The 25,617-nt window shown below is 44.7% G+C and overlaps 1 protein-coding gene across 1 annotated transcript; it reads right to left on the bottom strand.

The window, feature by feature from the left end:
• Window positions 1-188: 188 nt before the first annotated feature.
• LOC137452097 (inverted formin-2-like) lies at window positions 189-20,965 on the bottom strand. The gene is made up of 5 exons (XM_068160252.1): window positions 20,884-20,965; window positions 3,110-3,518; window positions 1,666-1,781; window positions 1,029-1,188; window positions 189-226 (listed from the first exon to the last, which is right to left on the bottom strand). Exons 2-5 carry the CDS (start codon window positions 3,501-3,503, stop codon window positions 189-191), a joined length of 708 nt encoding a protein of 235 aa, XP_068016353.1. The 5' UTR covers window positions 3,504-3,518; window positions 20,884-20,965.
• Between the last annotated feature and the right edge of the window lie 4,652 nt (window positions 20,966-25,617).

The raw sequence follows: 25,617 nt of genomic DNA, 5'->3' as shown, positions 1-25,617 counted from the left end.
CAGCTGCCCCTGTGACACTTTGCTTGACAAGGACAGCTTAACAGGGACCTAGTTCCCATGTAACTGGTACACAAAAGCATGGTCTGCTTCACCCAGGTATGCTTCACACAGCTGAAGGCTGGTCAGCATTAAGTTTCCATAGCTACATTACTGTGAACCTCATTGATAAAAGAAAATTTAAACGATTCTTACCTTAGTTTGTCTAAAATATCCAACAGCTGAAGCCCTGGGAGAACAAAATAAAATATTGTCATGATGACCTATTCAATACTGATCTGTTATGATTTTTATATAATGTTATGCTCACAAACACTTTCTGCAATCTTCACAAGAATCTGTCAAAGTGGGTAGGGTCATCTGGTAAATGAAAAGACCCACAGTACAGGTTCTGCAGCTGTGTGAACTGGAGTTACTGAGGGACACAGGCACTTCTGGGGCATGAGTCTGCACATTCCACACTAGACATCTAAAATCAGTCAGATGAACAATGCAGTCAAGTGTCTCTTGCTCTCCACAGAGGAAAATGGAGACTATGCTCACTATCTCAGATGTGTGCATTTATGTGAGGTGAATCTTCCGTAGGGCAGCTTCTGCGTGAGTAGACACATGGTGAAGAAACCTTACCTACTCTTACAAAGAGCTGCAACATATGGAAAAGTGGCTACCCAAGACAGTTGGTTATAGAACTGTATTAAAGAATCCACTGTGATTCCAGAAAGGATCAAACCTATGGAACAGCAGCAATGTAAAAAAAATATAATAAAAAAAAATTACAGATAGGTTGTTGAAGAGAACAAAGACCAACACCACCAAAAAAACCCAACCAAATAAAGAAAAACCCAACCAACCAGCCAACCAAAAAAAACTCACCAAAAAACCAAAACCCAGAAAGGATTCTTTTTCTTTAATATTTGCAGTTTTGCTCCCTAGTCCTCTTCAGTCACTTTATGGATACATCTGAAAATAAAACTGCTTGGCAACTGGTTTTCTCTAGTTCTGAGAAAGTTAGGTGCAACAAATATCCTTACCTATGAACTCATTTCTTATTTGTGTCCTTGTTCTTAGCTCTTCTTTCCCTAGTATGATGGCATTGATAGCACTCAGCAATGTCACCATGTATGGCACATTATCTGTGTTGGAGAGCTCGTTCATGATGATGCTGAATCGGTACTGCTGGTTCTTCACACTCTGTTAATAACACAAGTGATATTTCTGTTCACAGAAGACACAGGCATCTGCAGCTTTGATGCAGGCCCTCAGAATTAGCATCTTAAAACCTGTTTATCCCACTGTGTACAAGACAGGAAGACCCAGGTAGCACTCACTCCTCCATTGTGGAGCAAGGTCTGGTCAGAAAAGAAAGTCAATGAAACATCTCTTGGATCCCTTTACACTGGTAATTGATGTACCTGCCTGGGCTTATGGCCAGTGAAACCCATGGAGGTGGCACTATGTATTATGCTAATCTTGCAGTGCTTTTCCTGACAAAGAAAGACCTTCTGGTTGGAAGTCATTTGTCCAGACAAGCCACAGAGCACTGTGGACTAGGCCAAATTTCCTATGGCTTTCATCTAGTAAATCCCTGTCCCTCTTGCCAAAGTGATGTTTCTGTTGATCTACCTGCATGGATCAGAGCAAAGCCACACCTCCAGCTGCAGCACTTGCCTTGTAATGGTCCAGGGCATCCAAAGCCAAGGAGTGGCCATCTGATGAGTAAATACACAGTGCAGCCAGGAGCTCAAATACTTGCTTTTTGACCATGACATTAGTTGTGTCAAGTGCTAAAGAAAAACAAAACAAAAAAGAATTTATAATTACATTAATGCTTTGCATCTCAGTGTCTTCTGCTACATGGCTTACAATCAGTGGTAGAAAAAAACCTGAAGGAGAGGAGCCAGTATGTGGAAGATGGGAAGAAAAAATATCTCAATTTAAAGATATTCCATCCCTATAGTAATATTTGGTAGTAGCCTCTAGTGGGAACAGTAAATGCTAGTTCAGGTACCCTATCAGCCTTTTGGTGTTGCTTGTAGATGTTAATTTCTTCCACGTACTAGTGGTGCAATGCATCAGCAGCCAAGATCTCAACACTCACAATCACACATTTTACTTCCCATTTTCACATGTGGGTATTCTCTAGAACAGCAGATGAACCATTTTCCTCAATTAGTGTGTCTTATTTTTAGTACAGAAACATCCAATGTGCATATCAAGCAGGCCAATTGTTCTAATCAGTCCTCATGTATTCTCTTTTTTTTCCACTGTTCTTTCTCTGTGAGCCCTGGGACTTGGGAATAATGGATTAGACCATCTTATTTTTTCTTTACTAATGCACAAAGAAGCTTGACTTCTGAAAAGCTCATGGAACGCGTGTTCTTATAGCACAAAACCACCAGCTCTGTATTTCACGCTGGCTATGAAACACAGGGTGAAGAGGAAGGAAGAGGACTTCAAAACTGAAGAAAGGGGCAGGATACCTTTCAAATGAAAGACATTTTAAAGAGCTATTGATAAAAGTTTCTGGGCATTACTGTGAGCTCAGCTCTGTGAAGCAGCAGAGAACTTATCTTCCCAACATCACCAAGTGCTGTACAATAAACCCTAGGAGATGCCCTGACAGGTTTCATACCTAACAGCAAGCCAAGTGAATAGCAGGAGAAAGTTAAGTGGTATAACTTATCATCTTGTAGAAGTAATAGACAGAGCAGCGCAAAGAATGTGCTTTCTTAAGCCTAAGATGTGTCACTTTCCCCCCTCTTTTACAGGCTACAAGTCTCCAAACCCTTTCAATTCCTCTTCCACTGTCCTTGGGGCTTGCAAAGACTAAATAGCAAAATGCCTGTTGACAGCTGAAGGACTTCTCATACCCACATCCTGGCTTCATCCCTGACTTCTCAGTAAACTCTGAAGACATTTAGGTGGAAAAGAGTCTATCTGATTAGCACTGAGTGTCAAAGGCAATGCCATTTTCAAGCAATATTATTTTAAAGAAGAAAATTATATCATTCATTAATCAGTTGCTATCAACATCTTTCAAGAAGCCCTCTGCCTGCAGGAGGATAAACAGCAGGCCGCATGTGATGGGTGAGGCAGGAACATGTCTTCTCACCTTGGAAGAGTTTTCGTACGTAGCCCTCGTTGCTCACAATGTATTCGATACCTTTGTGAGAGTTCATGACTGCCCGCACACAGTTAATGCAGGTGAGTTGAAGCAAGGCATCGGAAATCCTGGCCACTCCTCGACCAGACAGCCTGTCCAGAGCCTCCAGGAGGAGGTCCAGCCCACACAGCTCCAGGAACTGGACCATCCAGGCATCATCACTGTTCTCCAGTCGCTTCTTCAGCCCGGAGTAGTTCACCACTGATGGCATTTGCAGGAGACGGATGCAGAGCTCTGGCTCTGCGTTTTCCAGGTTGGCCTCTGACTGATCAGTCTCCTGGGGTCCAAGCTTCTCCTTTAGGGCAGCCCATTTCTTGTGGGCACTTTCCTTTTTGATTGACATGGTGAACAGTTTGTCCTGAAAGAAAAAGAGAAGACAAAATGAGAACTTTTCTGGGTCAGCTAACAATCCACTGGCAGTCCTGTTTTTTCTCCTAATGCCTAGGATGTAAAGCTCAACCATAGTAGGTCCCCAACTCTCCAGTATGTAGGACACACTATGGAACCAGTTCTCTGCTGAAGAAACTCAATTTATTCCCTCTTTCATCACACACATTACATTCAGGCCCTGAAAACTCTGTAAAGAGACTCTTAGCACATCTAAGCCAGCAAATATGGCTTTAAAAGTAGCCAATCTACAGCAGTCAATAACCATTACCTATTGTCATGCAGTGAAAGTATAAGGTTGAAAGTGGTATAATCAGCTCTGAACTCCTTATATCCATTAAACCCCTTTAAAATCTCACTGTACTGGAAAAGATGTGAAGTTCTAAGCATTTGTTAAAGGATGAAGAAATAATTTTGGCATATCGTGCTCATAAGAGCATCCTGTAACCCTGCTGTTTTTAGCTTTTGTTTCTTTTGGCTGCTGCAGGGGTTAGTTTTACAGCAGCACTCGATTCTTCTCCTCCTGCTTGATGTAACAGCAAGAATGTTTGCAAAATGTGGCACTTGTGTGTGATAATGTGAGACCCCAATAGGTTGCAAGCAAAGGGATGGCAACAGGAGGCTAGGAAAACAGCAGCATATCTTCTCTGAGACATGGATCATCCTCTCCAGGACCATCTCCCTGAAGGACATGGCCTATTCCAGCCATACTCTTAGCAGCAAGGAAGGTGAGGAGGTGGTTCAGCACAGAGATATAGAAAAGTCAAGTCTAATTAACTATTGGCAGCAAATTTTATGGTTTTTTTTTTGTTAGTTTGTTTGTTTTAGGCAGGACTATTACTATTCAGACTTACAGCAATTAAGTTATACAATGCAAGTGCTTTTCAAAGCTGAATGCAATAATTTTATAACTGAATTTCTCCCAGAGATGATAGTTTGTCCCACAAAAGGGGACAAAACTGCTGGACCTAAAACTAGCCACTCACACTACCTCATCTCCCTTCCACATTGTCAGGACACCTATTAGCCTGAGCTGATGAGCCATCATGGGGCTCAAAATAGCCTGGGGGCCAGATAATCCCCAAAACCCAGCACTTGGGGAGCCTGAAGGAATTATAGGAGAGTCTTGCTTTCTCTTACCAGCTCCAGCACAAGGGTTTCCAGACCTGCAACATGCAGGAAAAACTGCTTGAAAACTCTAAACTGAGAAAACTCAGTGAGGTTTTATTTGCCACATAGCTAATATAGAAGATAAAGGATGGACAATTTCTAATGTCTGGAAATGTCTTTTACTGTAAAGCCTGTCTTGTGATTTTCCTTGGGGACTGCACTGTTGAGGAGGGTCCTGCCTTCTTTGCTGCAACAGAGCCCCATGGCTTCTGGTTTACCTGAAAGTTTCATTTTGACAAATGGCAAATATATAGCCTAAAAGTTCATTCACAAATTTGATATCATAGGTTTAAACATGCCTCTTGGAAAGATGCAAAGTGGAATGGGATGTGATATTTGAGAGAGCTTGACCAATCCCCTTAGGAAAACCTGATATTAGGACTCTTTGGCAAGGGTGCTCAGCTCACAGCTTGCAGCGTCAAAGGCTGAGTTGAGTATGGGTCAGAGGGACAGTGGAGTTAGTGTGATACATTAATGGAAAATCCTTTTAGAGAGCTCTAGAGAAACCCTCTTGCAGAGTTTCCCTTTGTTTCAATGGGGAAAGAGCTGGCCAAATGCCTGGTTGTTCACTGTTCTGAAAAAATTATAATCAGGATTGAAAACACAACATTGTGAATATACCATCTAAGAACACACTGTACAGCTGAAAAGTAATAAAAAGGACCATATGAAAAAACCTGAAAACCCAAACAACAGACCCTTGTGCCAAAGTACAGACTTGAGTTTCTAAGATTTGTCATCGCTGTCTGCAGCCCAGAGCCCTTACTCAATCTTGGTAAAATTCTTCCTGGAGTTAGTCATCCCAGTAGTTCCACTGTACACAAGCCCAGGAACTTGGGTTGGCTCAAATGCAACGCTCTTCCTGGAGGGAGAGAAGCGAAAGTGTCCTACCACAGAGTCACAACGTCCTACACCTCTCACCACAGTGAGGGGGGCTAGAGAGAAGCTTCTAAGGAACTGTGGTCAAATCCTGCTCTGTGCTGTGCATGCAGCCCAGCAGTCTTCTTCAATTTCCTGGGATCAAGGCCAGGTCTTCAACACGAGGCAGGGTGGAGCACAACTCATCCTGCTCAGCCTCATTCTTTGGTGGCTTCCGCAAAGATCCTTGGCCTCCTGCCTGGAAGGCAGAATTGACTATCCTGGATTTTTTACTTCTTCACAGGGGATGAGTACATGCCCAAGTGCTGGCAGCCGGGGCCAAGTCCTGGCTCACTGGGTGGGACCTTTACCTCCTCTTGGCTCTGCTGTAACCCAGATTCTTCCTCTCCCCAAAGTGAAAGTGTGCACTGAGCAGAGAAGCTAGTTTTGAGTCCTGTGTGTGCATGGGAGAGCCCTATCATCCTGCCTGGTGCAAAGCCTGCAAGAGTAGCTGTTGAAGAAGGATGGTCTTTCTGGCTCATGCCCAGGCTCTGCCCTGCTCTGAGCTGCAATGGAGCTCATGCTGTTCAGGCAAGGGACTGCAGGAGTGGCTGCTGACTACAAGATCCCTCTCCCTCAGTGTAACTTCTCTTTATATGCAACAAATTGGTTTTTAATTTGCACAGGACAAAATGTTTCTTATCAAACCCAGTAACAAAGTGGGCTTGCCTTTTGCTCCTAGTTGTACCAATACTTCCTTTATATATTGTATCAGCTACAGAAAGTCAGAGAGATTGTGATAGCATTACTGACCTTACGATTAGCTCATTTCTGAAAATTAAGCTCAGTGAGTGCAACAGGAGTCAGGAAATAGCAACAGAGCATCCTGTTTACCAGCGGATTTGTTCTGAATTATCCTTTCCTCCCCACCTGCTCTGCACAGATGTGAAGAGATGAGAAACAAAGCCAAGCAAGGTACCTCTCCAAACAGTACTGGCTTGTGTTTTTATGCACTAAATTGAAGAAATTTGATTGATTAAATATTCTTTCTCATAGAGAATGCATTCTTTCTGTAGAGAAGGAAAAAGGATGGCTAATGTATTTAGTCATAAAAAGGGAATAAAATAAATAAGATCTGTACCATATAAATGGAAGGGAAACAAATACGGAGGAGACTGCAGTATGATTCTGCAGATGGTGTGATAAATGTGTTTACAAACACAGATATGAGTGATATATTATGAATGCATATGAAACATTTTTCCATGTTTTCCATGAAGCACAGTTGCAAAGCCTCAGACACATCTTTAAAGAGCTGCTAGTATCACCTTTTATTTCTGACCACAGGAGCTCATTAGCAGGTAAATGATCTTAACAGAGCAAGACAGATTAGGGATTAAAATGGAATGCATCTATCTGTCTGTCTGTCTCAGAGAGGCCGTTTAGACTACACTGACTGAGGGAAAGAAAGTCCCCTGATAAAAAGAGACCATGTGCTAGGTTTAAAAGGCTGAATACCGTCTGCAGCTTGCCAGTAGAAGGGCATGGAGACCCTTCCTTTTTGCTGTCCAGGCCACAGAGGAGGATGTGATGGTGGAAGCAATGTCCCCAGCCTCTGCCTAGTCATGCCTGCAGCACCCATGGTCTGCCCTCCCCAGCCACATGCTCAGTATTAGTGCTGGCTGCTGCTCTCTAGGGCCCATCCTGACAGTGCTTCTTCCCCTTAGAGGTATGTTAGGCCTGCTGGGGAATGGCAAGTAAAGAAGTGTCCATGCAAAAATAGGCTTAATTTGAAGAGATTCCTTTGGGAAGCATAAAGGCATCATCATGAAGGCTTGTCCTCTTACACCCGGTCACAGTAACATTGTGATCCATGGTGCTAAATTTTTGCATCATTTGCTTTCAGGGTTGTGATCCCTGCATCCATCCTACCTAGTTCATAAAATTTCCTCCTTCATTCTTTTTGAATCAGGTGCTTCCCAGATTCAGTTTTCTGTACCTCTCTGTCCTTCAAGTCAGCTCCCAGGGAGATGGCATCTGTGGGAGATAAATCAGGGCATGTCAATCCCTTCCCCAAGCTGTGGAGAACAGAACTGCACAGCACAGCTTTCAGTCTAAATTATTGCATGCCTTCAGGATGTCATGGATCAAAGCAAGGACCTGGGAGGGCATGTAAAAGGAGATTTGTTAGGGCAGCTAAGTATAATTGAATGAAAAAAAAAAAAGTGATAAAAATCACAGGTCAAAACCATTAGAATTTTGGGAGCACAGACCTGTTGCTCATGATGCAGGATGGGGTTTGAGAGGGTATGAGGATGTACTTTGAAGAAGTCTGAGAGCATCCAGACCCCACATGCTTCCCTCACAGCCCTCTAAGGCTTCCCTTCCCAAGGGAACACTGCTGGGACACACTGCTGGCCCTTAAGGAAAGCTCTTTTTTGTTGCTCAGACCCTTCTTTCTTCTTTGCCTGTTCCTGACACTCGGGAGACCCTTCTGCCTGGCTGACTGCTAATGATAGTTTTTTCTTCTGGATAGTCCCAGTTTTCACTCTGTTGGTAGGAATATGCAGAGCCTTTGTAATTTGAAACATGTCAGACTTCTCAGTCACTATAAAGAAACAACATCCTAGCTTTGTACTTTCTAAAACCATTTCAAGGAGCGTGATGGGTTTGTTCCTCCTCTCCTCTTGCTTTCATTTGTACTATTGTGTTTTCCTGTGCAGCATCTGAACAGCTTGTGTGCATACAAGCTAATGAAATCATCCTCCTGTGTGCTGAAGGTTATGGTGGGTGGGAGCAGAAATCTCTATTTCAGAAAATAACCTCACCCTTTGGTGTGGTCCTGTTAATGTTGTTAGGAACCAACAGCACAGTCACTGTCTTAGCCAGGGGAGCTGATAAAGGTATGGTGGGAAGTTGAAACATGCACACAAATGGCATGGTTTGCCCAACAGACCTTACCTCAGCACACAAACCAACTGCTGCTCCATACTTTTTCCACCATAACCAGAGGCCTCGGTCACATTCAGATCTATGTATTCCTGATCCTCACCTGTATCAGAGGCCAGATGACTGATTCATGTTTACAATGTTAAGTACTGGAATGAGTGCCCAATCTTGCTCTGCATTACTGAAGAAGTTCATGAAGCCTCCAGCACACTGTGTTGCCTTGGCACATCCCAGGCATAAGCAAATAGGAGGTGTCACAACGCAGCACAGGTTGGCTGTATCCTCAGAGGCACTGCATTTGGGGAGCATTTTGTCTTGAGCGAAGAAGGGAGCAGGAACACACAGCCTGCTGTAGACAGCAGGCAGGAACTGTGCCACCCACATGCTGCTTCTGGCAGCAAACCCCCAGGAAAAGGACTTCTGTGCATAGACAAAAAGGACTGTGGCTATACTGGTATAAATGCATATGTATTTTGCCAGCATAGCTTATGCTTTCACAAAGAAAGGAAAACTATGTTGATCTGATTCAGACCCATCCATCACTATTAGGATGCTGAGTGCCAGCCCAGCAAATGGTATCATATGAGGTCTTGGACAAGGTGTAAATGTGTCAATTCAATATGTGTTGGTAGTGCTGTGGTTACACCAGCACCTTCTTCCTCACCAGTGAATAAACAAGTAAATAAATTATCCAGCTGCTGCAGCTACCACATACAAATCAAGCTTAAGTGAGACACAGATATATTTATGTTAGGATCTTTAGTGGCATCTAAAGCCTTATTTATATTTAAAGACTGCACTAGTACTTAGCTTTAAATGGATTGTTACAATGGTAATCTGTCTGAAGACAGTCAATAACCAATTTACTTTAACCTGGTAAGCCAGGTTTAAATGAGGTTGGTGCAGCTGTCAGATCTTTGCTTCAGAAATGGCCACTGCCACCAGGGAGACCTGAACAGAAGCAGGGTGCCAGTCTTCCCCATCTGTTTGAGCACCAAATTGGCTGAAATAATTTAAAATGCTTTCCATGGTGACTATGAGCCCTGCAGTATCCTTACATGATACCACAGGCCTTTGGAGGTATGGCAGGTTTTGAGTTGGAGGGATGCCAGGTGGCAGCAGCAATCACCCAATGAAGAGGGTGCTGGCTCCCAGCTGTGCTGCAGCAAACAGGGCTGCAAACATTTCATCCCTGTCTTACCAAGTTTTTAGCAGATCCACAGAAGCCAATGAGGCATCCCGACCCTAACTGGAAAGGAGAGGAACTGAGGTCTGGATCCTACAAAAATCCTGATGAGGCATAATGTGGGTTTGGAGGTCCCTTCCACTCCCTGCTCCAGTACCCACAGGTTTGTGCAAAGGCATCACGTACACCTAGCACCAAGTCCAGCATCAATTCAGCATTTGGGGATGTAATTTATTATTATGATTTGGGGTGATGTGAAAAGCAGGAATTGTTACCCAGCAACATGGACAGCACGATGGTAACTTTATAAGATTCTCCTTGGTCCTGCTTAATGGGAAGCTGTCACACATAGAGATATTATGAGAGCCAAAAACCTTTTACTACTTTGATTTGTTTTTAAACACCTCCACGGGATGGCAACAGGACAAAGAAAACAGGCAGAGGAAAGAATTCCTACCTTGGAACTGAAGCCAAATAATTCCCTTGTCTCTCTCACACGGAAGGATCCTTCTCAGCTGGCTGTGTGAGCCTTCGCTTCCCCAACCAGTTAATTTTCTCCTCTGACAAGCAACTGTCAGACAATAAAGTCTATATCCCCAAATGAGCGTGTCTACAAATCACAGCTCTAAGAAAGTTCAACAGGATGTCCGCATCTAATAGCATGTAAATTCCGATCTTCAGAGAGGTGCAAAAAAGTGACTTTTCTGTAGCCTCCAGGGAAAGCATTTGCATGTCATTTGTCACCCCCTTCATTCACTCTGGGCTGGGAGGCTGACACTTCCCTATGGCCTGGGACAGGGGAAGCTTGCACTGCACATCCACCCACCAGCAGTCCCAGCATGGAGTGACTCAGAGCAGGGAAATTATGAAAGCAGGAAAATGATGCAGCAAAGCAAAGACAAAACCCAAACCAAAAAACCTGCAACACAGAAGCATGCTTGAAGAAAAAAAAAAAAAGAAAGAAGACAAAGAAAAAGAAAAAAAAGAGGAAGAGGGAAGGCTGGGGTGGGTGGGATGAAGAATGTGGGGGTGGCAAGCAGTGAGGACAGCCCCTTGCACCTTCAGTCAGCTGCATGGTGTTTTCTGGTTTTGTTGCTCTGGGGCTTTAAACTCTGCAAGATCTCAGAGTCTTTGAAATACTGGGAGAGCCAGAACAGCTTAAAATAACAAGGATGCCCTACCTAATGCTTCCCACCCCAGGATGGGCAACTAGGAGAGCAGAGACTTTAAAAGGTCTTTCTAAGAGAAAAAGTCTGTGTGCTTTTCTGGTCAAGATTTCAAGTAGAAATTAGTTTGTAAGCCACAGCTGCAAAAGACATCCATTCAGCCTCTTGGGAGGTGTTAACTGGAAGCCAGTTATTATTAAACTGTGAATATTTCAAGATGGCTCATTTTAGCAGAGACCTCCTGCCTGGCTCAGGGTAGCTGTTAGGCTACAAATACTGTTTTATCTTACTCTGCGAGGCCTCTACCCTGAATTGAATACCCAAATCAAAAGTTGGAGGCCTAGTGCCCTAGTGGGAAAACTCAGCTCTTGCATACATGAACACAGCTCTACCAATGTCAGAAATACACATCAGTCCAAATTCAACCAGCCTTTAAGAGACCAATTTGGTCACGTGCTTTCTATTTAAGGCAGCTTCATCATAACAATTCAATGTGCAGGGAAATGACTGCACAGTTCCACATCCTGCTATTGGAAATACTCTGAGAGCGTATTTATATGATCCAGCATAAATGGTAGGGGTTGTAAGGGATGTCTGAAGATCATCTAGTCTCCCCCTGCTAAATGCAAGTTCAAGTTGCACAGGAACACATCCAGGTGGGTTTTGAGTCTCCAGAGAAGGAGGCTTGACAGTCTCTCTGGGCAGCCTGTTCCAGTGCTCTGCCACCCTCAACATAGTTTCTCCCCTTAATTTCAAGTGATACCTCCTGTGTTCTGCTTTGTACCTGTTGCTGTCTTATCACTGGCCACCACTGAAAAGAGCCCAGGCCCATCCTCATGACCTCCACCCTTTAGATATTTATATGCATTTATAAGACACACACCCCTCTCATGCTTCTCCTTTTCAGGCTAAAGAGCCTCAGATCTCTCAGCTTTTCCTCATAAGATGCTCCAGCCCTTTAATGGTCCTCATGGCTTGCTGTTGTGTCTCCAGTAGTTTCCTGTCCCTCTTGAACTGGAGACCCCAGTACACAAACTCAGTTGCAGCTTCACCAGGGCAGAGTAGAAAGGCAGGAGAACCTCCTTCAACCTGCTGGCCACACCTTTCTTAATGCACCCCACAATTCTGTTGGCTTTCTTGCCCATGTGGGCACATTGCTGCCTAATGGTGAACATGTCCACCAGCACTCCAAGATCTTTCTCTTGAAAGCTGCTTTCCAGAAGATCAGCCTCTAATTGTTATTTCTCCCCAGGTTCCCTTTGCCCTCTTAAAAGCACTCTCCTTAAAAAGGATGCACAAGCAAAGCCTTTAGCTCCTCAAGAAGAGGTTTGAATGCACACCCCTCCCTTTGAAAGGGCACACATGCTTAAATCTTCTGGCAACACAGAAACCTCCTGCCCTGGGCTTGGTGTGGGACCTGCAGAAGCCCTAGAGGATTTCAGCATGATGTCAGTGTCAGGACCACACCATCCCTATGCCACCATGCTGTCCTGTGAAGGACATCTCAAACCCTTCCTGCCAGTGATGATGTTGCAGTCCAAGTGCCCTGGGCATCTCTGCTGAAATGACAAGGCAGTACTGCAGATGAGATCATTGTCTCGTGCTGGTCCGGGCTTGTGGTGAGAGTCCAGGAGGCTTGAAACAGTGAGGGATCATTTCAGCTGGCAGTTGAATCATAGGATCATAGGATGTTAGGGGTTGGAAGGGACCTTTGAAGATCATCAAGTCCAACCCCCCTGCCAGAGCAGGACCATAGAATCTAGCTCGGGTTTCACAGGAACACATCCAGATGGGTCTTGAAAGCCTCCAGAGGAAGAGACTCCACAATCTCTCTAGGCATCCTGCTCCACTGTTCTGTGACCCTCACAGTGAAGAAGTTCCTCCTCATGTTGAGGTGGAACCTCCTGTGATGTAGTTTATATCCATTGCCCTTTGTCCTATCACAGGGTGCAACTGAGCAGAGCCTGTCCCCTGCCTCTTGACATCCAGCCCTCAGCTATTCATAAACATTTATTAAATCCACTCTCTGTCCTCTCCTCTTAGAATAAAAAGTCCCAGGGCTCTCAGCCCCTCCTCATAGGGCATATACTCCAGTCCCTCAGTCATCCTGGTGTTGTCTGCTGGTATCCAGGGAAAAAAATCACTCTTGCACAACTTTTTTTGTTGTTGTTAAAACTTGTTATCTTGATCTGAAAAGCACAGGTTTTCCTGCCAAGCAAAATGATAATTATGGAAAGAGTTCATTGTAATAGCCACCATTGTGCTTTATTTTATGAAGTATTGATGGGTTTGTTCTTTTTGCATGGAGGTAAAGCAAACCATGGACTGCAGTTGTACATTCTGAAAGATTTATGGAAAATAAATTGATTTTAAATCCCCCTCTTTCACTCCTCCTTCCCTTTCCCAACATATCTGCCCCTTTTCCACCCCACCTGCCCTATTTCCCCCTCAAATCCCACAGCACCTGGGCTCTGTTGGAGTCTCCTCCCACCCCAGGTGTGGCCACTTGGCCCTCCCCACCCACTCCCCTTTTTAATCCCCCCAGGAAAGGCAGAAGCCCTAAGCTGAGCCCATCTGGGCAGAGGGATCCTCCTCTTATCACTGGTGAGTCCTCATGGTACACACTGGGTGATGGTGGTGGTGACAACAAAGGCCGGGGGGCCTGGTGGCCCCCCGGTTAGCTAGGAAGCAATTTGATGACTACTCCAATATCATCCACGGGTGCTGGCTGGGCCTCCTTACTGGGGCTGAGCTCCTCTGTGTGGTATCTTGGCTGGTTGAAGGTCTTGCCCCTGGCTCTGGGATGGGTGCTAAAGGATAAGTTGCTCCGTCGCCTTTCCAGGAGCTGCTGCTGAATCACAGTGACTAGTATCTCACCTGGTGAACAGCCTGAGAGTAAACATCCTGAACACTTTTGTTCAGATAAGGCTGACCACAGCCAGAATTCTTAATGGCATATATCACACTTGTCAAGGAGAACAAACCCAGATACTGCCAGGTGCTTTCCTGTGAGCACTTTCCTGTGAACACTAATGAGAGTAACAGCAAAACATGCTCAATTGCTAATCCAAGAAGTAAAGCATTTGTGCCATTTAAAATAAATTCTTGCAGAAGAGTGGCTTAGCATGATTTCAAAACTAATCCACTCCAATCATGCTTTCAGACTGTTTTCTCTACTACTGGAAGAAGTTTGAAGTCCCTATTTCATAATGCAGTAATCACAGGATTTCAGTATTCCTAAGGTTGGAAGAGACCTCAAAGATCATCGAGTCCAACCTGTCACCACAGACCTCATGACTAGAGTAGGGAGGACACTACTGCCCACTGCAGGCTTGAACTCACAACCTTCCCATTAAGGGTCTGATGTGCTACCAAGATTGCCTGGTTTAACCCTTTCACTTTGCTACAGTTTGTGGTCCAGCTGTTTCATAATAACCTAGGAGGACAACTTTAGGTCCTTATCTTTCCCTTTCTAACTTGGTCTTGGAGTTGATGTGAAAGGATCTTAATATAACTCAACCAGCTGGAGGTTTATGATGGAAAATTCTCATGCTTGGGCAAAATGACCTTACTATACATAGGACTAACTCACATGCAAGATATCTTAGACCCACACTTTGATCTCTTTTACGTTTTGATATGAATTTAAACCACTTCAGAAACAAATAGTTGGTATTGTTTTTTTTTTTTTTCCCCTTTGGAAAGAAATCAGTTGTTCAGCCACATCCTCAGGTTTGCAAAGGCAGTCCAAAGAGCTGTAGTGCTTTATGCCAGCTGACCATGTAGCTGTCATTGATCTTTGAGAGGAAAATTGCTATATTTAACTGATTTAAAAAAAAATACAACTAATATTTGGATACAATTTTATAAATGATTAATCTCTACACACATGGCTTGCTCCAATATTTGCTTACAAGTGTTATCAGACCAGGGGGTTGGGAATTAGACTTGTAAATCAATTTAGCTTTGTGATAGACCTTTCCCTGACTTCTCATCTAGCTAAGTAGAGGCATACTTAAGGCTTGGTAATGGTTGTGGAGTTTCAGTCCATTGCCAGTAATGGAAATAACAAAACCCAGAATTTATCCCCAGGCTTATAAAAGATGCCTCAGGACTGGGTAAATACTAAATAACTCATGAATATTGGACAGCTTGTTCTGAAATGTGGAACTACAGCCCATCAGTGCATAAACAAGTGAGCAGAGCCAAGCAGGCTGGAAAGCAGCCTTCTGAGGAAGAAATGGAGCAATTCAGCCAGGCTTCAGATGTAAGCTACTTGGGGAGCTGGGCTCCACATCAGCATGATGTAAAACAGAAGGGAAACAACATATAAAATGTGTCAGGGAAATAAAAACACTTGCTGTCCAGTTCACCTTCATGGTGGGCTCAAATTTGCACTGCTTGTCATAGAATTCAAGAACAAGATATGTTCATGAAAAATCCCTAAATTGCACAGCCCACAGCTGAAGTGCCAGGTAATATCACAACCAGATTTCTTTTTCCACCCAAACTTCTTTTCGCTCTGGCTCAAAGCACATTTGCTTCACTGCATTGCATATACAACTGAAAGTTATGCCAATCAATTCTAAAGCATTTCTTCTTTCCCCCTTTTTTTTTCCTCTTAATAGCAAAAGTAATTAATCTGCCTCAGAGACTGAATCAGTCTTTTCCGAGCTAGAAACACACAAAGGAGGAGATTGTGGCTGTTTCTGGGCAGGCAGGAGGCTTACTCACACAACCACAGCAGCAGAGACAGCCACCCACAGTCCTCAGCTGTGGGCAGCAAAGGGGACAAAATCCTAAAGCTGATGGAAAGAGATGATTTGTCACCCCTTCATGGCAGGCTGCGGGAAGAAAACTAACACCTACAAAGCTGCTACCTTGTAGCATGGAGAACTTCTGTTTCCGCCTGGGGCCTCTGTTAGAAGATCATGCTGAGGCTTAGCTCACTGCTTTCAGTGAATATCGTACAATGATTTAACAGAAAAGCAGGAACAGCCAAGGAGCAGACAGTTCCCACGCAGGGGAAGCCAGCACAATAGAAGCTACACAGAGAGTGAGCTGCCTCATTAAAGATAATGCAATTGAACTGACAGAGTGGAGGTTAACAAAGTTATTCTTCAGCCAGGCTGACACAAACAGAGCTGCTCGCCAAAGCTATAAATAAATACATGAAAACAATGCCATTTTCATTCATCGATCTGGAGAGAGGAAAGAGGCTCTGCTGCTTTCCTCCCTTCATCACCTCCACCTGACAAGGCAGACTGGAGAGGCTGTGTCTCCAGTAAAAGATGGACATGGATGGGGAAGGACTGGTGTGTCCTCCTGCTTGGCCCTGGTCTTACCAGGGATTGAGAGGGACAGGCAGCCCTGACTCCCCATGGAGAAGCTTGTTGCAGAGCAGATGGGAGCAGAGCAGACTTGTGGGCCTCCAAATCCATCTGACCCCTGCAAGGGTAAAATCACCAGCATTTTCCTTTTTAAACTACAACTAAATTTAGAGGTTTTATGGTTGCAGAGTGTCCTCTTTCCCACACTTTCCTGGAGTGAACTCTGAATTCTTTTGTTGTCCTCACTTGTTAAAACATGACTCCACTCTCCTGGCTGGAAAAGTGGAGACCCACACAACCCTGAGGTGGCCTGCTGCCACTAGTGATATCCTGCCTCAGCATTAACCATCAGCATGGGACCAGCAGAGGCAACGCAAGGTTTTGCAAATCGGATCTGGGGAGAATTCAATGTTACTGAACCTGTGGATACTCTGTGAGCTGTGATGAGACCTATCAACTGGAGTTTCTCCCACTTCCTTTTTAGTGAAGCTCTCCCAGCACAAAAGATTTATTGAGGAAATCTGAACAGACTATAAAGGAGCAGCAATGCAAATACCAAACCCTTCCTTTACCTTTAAACATCTTTCCAAATTAATGCCGTAATTAATACTTCAGCTGAGGCAAAATGATGGTCAGGGTAAGAATGACAAACGGGAAGTCAATGAAAAATAGCACCACCTGGTGGCATTTACTATAACCACGCCAAGTTCAACATCGTGACCTACAAACCACTAGACTTGGCAGCTCTATTTTTTTTTTTTTTTTTAACTGGACAGAGTATGGGAGTAAAGTCCCTTCTGAAGTGTTATTTTTAGCTTACTGAAACATTTTGGAATCAGATGAGTAACTCAAATGCTGGGATGAGGACTTCATCCACTGGCTGGCTCTCAGTCCTTCTGGCTTAGCCCGATCTCCATTGTCAGCTCAGTAAGTTTCTCACAGCACTTTGAAATACACCCTCAGTTGCTGCAGAGTTTTGCAAACACTATTGCTTCCTTAACGTTTTCATTGGACTGTGGCATCAGCATTCCCAGCACTTCAAAATGTCAGTTCAGGTATCAAACTAGTAGAAACAACTGAATCTATGAATGGTACCTGTTAATTACATCAAATAGAAAAGTCATCGTGCTTTTAGACCCACTCCTGGTGATTTCTGCCGATGTGAAAGGCTAGGCTGATAACACAGTAACAAACATTCATTGTACAACCCCTTACTTCTAACTGCAGCCACTCTTGCAGATGTTAGGCTATGACTCAGGGACTCATGAGCTCTACACACCCTGTTTCCATTTGTTTCCACATTTAGAATTAGCTCCTTGTCTATCACTGATGACATCTGGTAGCAATCCTAAAGCTTGGCTGTTGCTCACTACTTATTTTTCCCTAGGAGAGAGAAACCAGATGATACTTGCCCTGCCAAGGATCCCGAGTGGCACTGGGAAATCGCACAAAATGCCGTGAACCCTTTTTGAAGCGTTCCTGCCTTGTGCTTTGCTCCAGTTTATAGAGCATGCCTGCAGAACTGGAGCAACAGGAATGCTGTTACAAGCCCATGCCAGGCCTATCAGCACCATTCCATCCTCTGTTAGAAGGACAAAGCCAAGGCTTGAAAGTTGATACAACTTCTTTCCTGCTCACAGTTTGGTTTTAGCATCTTGGATGAAGGCACAGGACTTGAGAGCTCTCTGTGTAATTATAATACAGAGTGCTTTTTGTGGCCACAGGGAGATGAAGCAGGCTCTGCAGCACAATGCTCACAAGCACTGTATGATAAACTGCTGTACATGCGATGCTGAGAAACACTGGAATAAACTTGAGTTTGGTGCATAATACCAAAGGGATTATAATGCATTCAGTCAGAAGCACATAGTTATTCTTGAGCCTCCCTCCTGCACTGGGCTATCATGCTGCAGGGCTATACCTAGCTTCTGCAAAATATTTAGCCATTTCTCACCTAGTTAGATAAAAACCAATGTACAGCATTAACAAATAGAACAGGGATAACTCCTTGTGATATGTTTGTTTGCAGCTAGCAACTGCAGTATTTTACACTGAGCAGAGTTTGCTGTCACTGTGGGAGCCTATGAGTTTGTTGATTCAGTGGGTGGTATTTCCTCTGAAACAAATTGATAGACTTTATTGAAAATATTACAAGGATATTCAAATGGGAGTTGAATCTGAGCTCAGATAGGAGTTTGCCTGAAGTTCCTCCAACTGTTTCAGCTCTATGAATTTTATTTACTCCACTGACAAATTACACCCATCTTCTACTCATGGCTGGTTAGGGTAAAATGGTGGGATTAAAAATCCCTCATCAACAGAATGATTGTTGTAGAAAAAAAAAAATAAAGGAAGGCATGGAAATAAATGGGGAAAAGAAGGGCACAATGCAACTTAGTTTGCTTTGATAGGAACAATTTTCTACACAGTTGCTCTGGGAAACCTGTCCAGCGCACCTGGCACACAAGAAAGGGGTAGAGTTCAGATTCCAACACATCTGAAGTAGAGCCACTTTCTGTGCAGCTCAATGAACCAGGAGTTAAGACACAGAAGATGAAAAATTGTAAGACATAGGGTCCAGACCTAAAGGGTTCAGGGAGCCAGTAACAGGGAAGGGTCACTACTGAAAGTGAGGGAGACCTTATTCTACCTAACATCTTCCTTTATGACAGAGCAAATGGGAGAAAGCTGGAAGAATACTGGAGCACAGTGTGGGAATATGCAGTGAAAATAACATTAATAAGAGAAAATAAGATTTGAGGTGACAGCAGAAAATCCCAATTTCTCATCCTCATTGCAGGATAAGAGGAGACTGAGGAGGAGGTTAATTGCAGTACCTGCCAGGTGAGATATTTTTTTCTAGATGAGGTGTCCAAGCATGAAGGGCACTGAATGGATGTCTGAGCCCTGCTACTCTGCTCATCCACCAGGAAGTCAGACAGTGAGAAGCCCAGCACAGGATTGCCAGGGATCAACAGAAGCTAGAACTTGCTTCACGATAGCGGATGCCAAGTTCTAGCTTGTTTAGCATTGCACAGCTAAGATAAAAGCATGTCACTCCTAGTTCTATACTGATAAGAGGGTAAAACTTCAGACTGAGTGAGTTATGCAATCACAGTGCAAATACAAAGTAAGATAAAGCCTTACATTGGGGAAAAAAAAAAATTATAGTGTCAGGTTAGTAAAGTTCTGAAAGTTTTCCCTCCCAGGATACTGGGAATGAATGAATTACAGTGCTGTGCAATAAGGCATAATATCATTCAGTTGCTTAAATTTGCTGACCTGCTGGGTCCCTTCCTGGCCTACATTTAGATTATCTTTTACACAATGGGTCTTGAACACTGCTTGCATTTTCAAAGCAAAATTCTTGGATGAAAGCCTAGAATAGGATTATTAACTTATAACAGGACTGAAAAAAAACCAACCTCACAAGTTCCTGCAATCCCTCCCTGCCCTCAAGTTTTGGCGGCCACTGCTCCTCTGTGTTGTGGACAAACAACAGTGGATGGAAGAGAAATGGTATTAGGGGCCAGAGAGCCTAAATTCTGAGCAAGTAGGATGATTTCAATCTTACTGTAACTCTGTTGACTCCAACTTTTCTTTTTAACTGATTTTAGCCAGAAGTTTCCTTGCAGTCAGTGAGGGAGCCTGATGTGTTTCACAGCCCACTGTGTTTACTCAAAGAAATTCCTCAGTCTCAGGAATCCAAGAAAAATAACATATGGTTCACAATGCTGATCTGGTACAGGAGGGAGGAGCATGACCACTGTTTTGGGCTACTTCTCTTGTATATCTGAGCTCACCTTCCCCACCCCCAAGCTCTGGAATTTGGGTGCTGATGTGGCAAGAAGCCACTTCATCATTGCAGAGCTATTGAGCAAAAGGGGAGGATGAGGCATGTGAGAAGTATTTGAGTGAATCCTGGCAGGACTTGGGAGACCTTGTCCAAAACCACTGGATAGTAGAATCTTTCAAAATAAAAGCCTGAAACTGGCCCAGCTGCAGAAGCAGACACAGCAACTGTACACTCTATACCCTCCAGTACATGCACTGTCACACCCAGGCACAGCAGGACCACATCCTGCCAGCACATCTTATCATACCTGCAATCGGGACCACATTGCACCTACACGTTATACTGTTGCACTGACGATCTGGACCACATCACACTGGCACATTGCATAGTGGTACCTGCAGTCCAAGGCACATCCAGCCCGCACACACAGTATCTTCTTATCTGGAACCCGGCCCGGCTCTCACCTGTGTGTTCCACCATTGCCCCAGCAGTTTAGATTCGTCCTGCCTGTATATTGCACTGTTGCACTTGCAATACGGACCTACTCCTGCCCATCCGATTCGCCGTCAAGCCGGGAGCCGAGCCTATGTCCCCGCAATGAGCTGGACTGTCACACCTGCAGCCCAGCCTCCCCACCGTCGCACCTGCAATCTCCCCTGCCCGTCGGCCAGCAGCACCCAACACCAACTCCGAGAAGCCTGCGGAGATGCCGGGGTCCTTCCTCCCCGGTCACCAGCCCCGCGTCACCAGCTGGGACCAGGGAACAACCTGGGGGAGGATGCCCAGCCGAGCTGCATTCTCGGAAGAGGGGTGGAATTCCAACTTCTCCCGATCGTGAGGTCCCCGTTCCCGCGATCACCCCGACAGGGGCCCGGCCTTACCACGGGGGCCTCCTGCAGGCAGGGAGATGCGAGGCGAGGAGCGGCGCGGCGGCCAGCGACCCTCCACCGGTGCCCGCAGCCGCCGGGCTCTGCCTGCCCGCCCGCAGGAGCCGCGCCCGGTTCCGGGGCGGAGCGCGGGCGGGGCGGCAGGGTGGGGGGTCTGAACCGGCCATGCTGGGGAAGTTTCTCCTCGCCCGGCGGAGGGTCGTGGTGAGCCGGACCTGCGTCCTATCGGGGACGAACGCCGGCGGCAGAGCCTCTCCGGAGCTAAGGCGGAGCGTCCCCTTCGCCGCAGCGGGATTCTGATCATCCCCCCGGGAGGGATCCGGCTGTCACCCTTGGGCATCCTGGAGGCTGGGGCTGACCCCTGCCCCGCGATTCACTGCCTGGCTGCTCAGCGTCCCGGTGTGGGGTCCCTCTGTCCAGCCACAAGGACTTGAGCACATGGCCCGGGGCTGGGAGAGGAGCAAGGAATCACGAAGGCTGGGGTCCCCAAGTGGCTGAAGACCTAAGGGACGCTGTGCCCTCCTTCAGGAGCTCTGCGCCCGGGTCTCTGTGATTTAAGCACTTCACTTTCAACGTTTGTCAAAAGACGGGAGGGACTCCTTCACACGTAGTAATGTGTGTCAGCTCTAAATCGAGCAGTGAAGCAGTGGAGTTAAGCTAAACGTCGATGGAGCGGGGAGAGTTTGGTGGGAAAGCTGGTTTCTCTTTGGGTCAGGAGTGCTGCCTCCTGTAGGTATTACGGACCAAACGGGGTTCCTGCTTCAGGCATAGCCCCTTGGCTTTGCCATACAGAGAAAAAACCCGTCAGGAAAAACAACGGGTGAGGGAGAGAGGCACAGCTGACGTAAAAATCACGATAAAGTGTTGTGCAAAGGCTTGCTTGCTGCAAGCTAGTGAGAGCCGCGCTTAGACCGCTGAGTGTGATTATGGTAGACTGGAGAATAGTTACAGAGTAAGAACACAGTGTTGAGAATCTCTGAGACTTCAAATTGGAAAATGAGACCTCAGTTTTTAGCATTTGCTCATAAAACACTCCTCTGCTTTTAGTGAAAGAGAAGAGAAATGGAAGATGATGTCTCTCAGAATTGGCAGTTAGTTAACCAGTGTGGCTCATCAGTTTTTCTTTTACTCAGAATAAATGATTCTGATTGTTATCTTATGCAATGCTTGGGGATATAGTTTGTTTTACAAATTTACACATCAAGAAAAATGTGTGCCCTGGGATCGTTCTGTCAGAGTACAAACCTGTCTTTTGTTGCTGCAGGTTTAGCTTTAGCCTTTTCCCCTTTTCTGCATTTGTTCTTCTGCTTTGGTGTGTGAAGAGGAACAGGGAAACCAGATCTTTCTTACTCTAGTCCATTCTTCTTCTCCTTTGCCCTTGTCTGTTCCCTTTTTATCCTGGAACAACTCTGGCACGAGAATGGGCTTGGCCATGTGGAAGGCAGGCAGGATGCCTTGCTCCTGGCTGTGGTGGGACCTGCGGAGCTTCCTCTCATGCTGCCTCACGCATAAGCCCATTTCAGGCATTTTCAGCATCAGGTTTGTGGCCTCTGTCCCCCATGGTGTGTCTTCTGGGGCAGTTGGCCAGTGGATCCTTTAAATGACTTACCAGTGATATCTGTAGGGCCACAGAGTAGCAGGGAGGCTGAGGAGCTGTGTCGCACAGATGACATGCAGCTCACCATGACCTTGCACTTGAGGCAGGTAAAATGCAGTGAGGGAGCTCTTCCCCTTTTTCTGTGTGATACTGGTTTACTCATCCTTACCCTAATGCTTGACACTTGCTGGTCATGCTTTCTGGACATGAGTGGAACAGTAGTCACATCCCTAAAAATTGCTTATGGATGATAAATTGGATCTGCTGGGTTATAAAGGCTCACTATGTAATAGTGAGGAGCAAAACTCAGCAAAGACAAGGCAAGGAAAAAACATGAAATAATGCGTAAATGCCCCTTGTTTTCACCAATTCCCTTTTGACCGAAGCAAATATGAGTGTGGGTGTGAGCAGTGAACACACAAATGCTCCTTTGTTGGGATAAAGCCACATTGTGCATGTGTGTCCAGAGCTGGATGAACACGTGATGCAGCTCAGGGATGCAGATTTGCTCCCGCAGAACTGTATCTGTAGTGTGTGTTGCACCTTGAAACCTTCCACCCTCAAAAAGCTGGCTGAACTCTTTCTGGGCTCTTCATTTAACTGTCTAAAGTGGGTATGATCACTGAAAGTACTACTGATTTGTCTATCTCAATTGCCATTTCTGTTTGGTGCTATTACTGTCAATCACATTAGAAAAATCTAACTAGAGGTCCACTGCATGGGGCAAATTCTTTGGTTACACTCTTCTAATCAACAGCTGGCCACTTTTTTGCTTTGGATAAAAGAGCTGATAGATAATCTATATTTGTTAAATTCCACCCTCATGCTGGCCCTTGATTGCTCAGTTCCACAGCAAAAAGGATGGAAAAAACCCACCACTGCAGCTGGAAGATGCCCTGCTTGGGTAGAGCTATGAAAAAGCAACTTTTTCAGTTGAGCAGGCTGCTTCCAAAATACTCTTAGCTTGTACTGCTGTATCTACACTAATTAGAATAAACTAGAAAGACTATTTCACTTGGAAAAGACCTACAATGATTATTTTGAATGCTAAATATTTGTATATTTTTTTTTCTTCCTTCTGATCTCTTTTTCTTGCTCTCCTGAGATCCATATCAGGTTCCTCATATTTTCCTCGCAGTTATGCCCTGTCCTTCAGGAGAACTAAAACAGTTATTTGGGGCTTATAACATAAAGACAGTGCTGCAGCGGAGCTCAGAACTGTCTGGGAGACACAAATGTTTATGCAGACATTCCTCTTCCTACTGGTTAGCTGACTTTTAGATAGAGATCTGCCATGCTGAGAATGTCATTACCACACCACTGCAGGAATTGTTGTCCCAAGGTCTGATGATGAGAGCTGGTTTTTGTGTGTGTCCCTGCTTGGATTAAAGCAGGACTCACTTCCAGCAGTGGTGTAGAGCAATTACTGCACAGAAGGATTCCGGATCTTTTGTTTCTTTGCTTCAGCCCTTTGCAATGCTTACAGAAAATGTCAGAACACAAAGGAAAAGTGCTTTTTGGGTTTGAGTTGCAAAGTGTTGAAAGTGGTTGAATTTTCCTGAGGGAGGAGGCCCAAGTTAAGAGCCTCAAAGACAAAGATATTATCTATAATATCAAGTGCACAATAATCTTTCTGGTTTAGTGCTCTCTGAACCATGGGAGATTAAGTAAGAACACTGGGAAGCAATCTAGTATCTGTAAGTCAATAATGGTGCATACTTACATGAGGATTTTGACACACATTTTCTGTTGTAATGGGAGGAGATGAAAAAGCAAATAATTTATGAAGCCTAGAGACACAGAATGGGTGAAATGCTTCAGTTTGTGTAATTTAGATAAGGACTCACTGATATCCTATTATATAATGTAGCTAAGCACAGCCAATTTTTAAAAGATGTTTTCAGTCACTCTACTTCATACTTTGTTTTGTTAGAGATGCCTCTTGGAGAGTGAGTATTTTGTTTCATAAGGGCTTATCTGCTCCTTTTGCCTATTCCTTACTTGAGAGTGTTTATTTTTCCTTCATTTGCCATCATGTTTATTTCCCCAGCAACAGCAATTGCATCTCAAATATTATTTCAGAGAGGTTAAAAGCTTCCAGAACAAATGTCCAGAGGCTAAAGTCTCTTTCCTTCTACCCCCAGATTTCTACCTAATCACAGTTTAGGATTAATGGCTGTGTTTCCTGTGTAATGGATTTTTAAAGCACCATAGTTCTGTTGCTGATATATTTAGGCACACTCAAAGTATGGACTAACAGGACATAATTTTGTAGTGATTCAGTACTCTGGCTTTCCTATGAATCTCTTACTCCTTGCTCTGTCTGGTATCCTTCCAGGTACATGGCAAAGCTGCACTTGCTGTCACTTGCCATAGATATGAGAACTGGTTACAAACCCAGGAGACAGTATTCGTCCAGGTATCCTGTTCACTGGTGGGATACACCTCTGTTAGCCAAACTGGGGGTATAGGTGATGCGTAGCTCCCTACCCATAACTCTTACAGCATAATGGTTTTTAGGTCTGCCAGAGCTTGGAAATGTTTCCAGCTGTGGCAGGAAGCTGCTTGCTTTTACGTCCAGCTTGCTGAAGTTCAGGTCCGCACTGCTAATAACTCAGCTAGAAGCATCCTTTGAAATGCTGTGTGTAATTCTCGATAATTCCCTGGATGGGGAATTTAAAGTGGAACTGATGCTGAGAAGGAGAATGCTAGTGGTGGTTTACAGCATGAGATTAAAAGACTTTGGCTGGTATAGCATAACAAAATGAGGGCTGAGAGGGCATGAGATCATCTCTGAGTACTTCAGGAAAGGTGTCAGTGCCATGCAGGAGCAAAATACCCCAGCTATTCATGCATGTAAACTACATTGGCATAAGAACAAATGAGTGTTAATGAGAAATTAACAAATTTACACTGGAGAAGGGAACTGATTTTTTAATGGTCAGAAAAGTGATATCTTTGTCAGGAGATGAAAGGCCAAAACTTCTAGACTGAGTTAAAAGGGAGCTTCATTGCTTTATGAAAAGCGATTGAAAAGCGTTTGCCTGAAATGGCAAACTCCAGTTTCAGCGAGCACAAAGGGGTTTAGAGCTGAATTCTGTTCTCCTTTAACATATTTATGTAGCCTGAAG

Source organism: Melanerpes formicivorus, unplaced genomic scaffold (genome assembly GCF_026170545.1).
Source record: "Melanerpes formicivorus ecotype bairdi unplaced genomic scaffold, bMelFor1.0.p_v2 SCAF_48, whole genome shotgun sequence".
NCBI lineage: Eukaryota > Metazoa > Chordata > Aves > Piciformes > Picidae > Melanerpes > Melanerpes formicivorus.
The sequence above is the reverse complement of the archived record's forward strand: the minus strand, read 5'-3'. Positions and strand labels throughout refer to the sequence as shown.

What these genes read in the sequence shown, in the direction of transcription:
- LOC137452097 (XM_068160252.1), bottom strand. Translation starts at nt 3,503, where the DNA reads ATGTCAATCAAAAAGGAAAGTGCCCACAAGAAATGGGCTGCCCTAAAG. An exon ending in CGTACGAAAACTCTTCCAAG is followed by an intron (nt 1,782 to 3,109) that starts GTGAGAAGACAT and finishes GTTTTTCTTTAG; the next exon opens with CACTTGACACAACTAATGTC. An exon ending in AATAAGAAATGAGTTCATAG is followed by an intron (nt 227 to 1,028) that starts GTAAGGATATTT and finishes TTGTTCTCCCAG; the next exon opens with GGCTTCAGCTGTTGGATATT.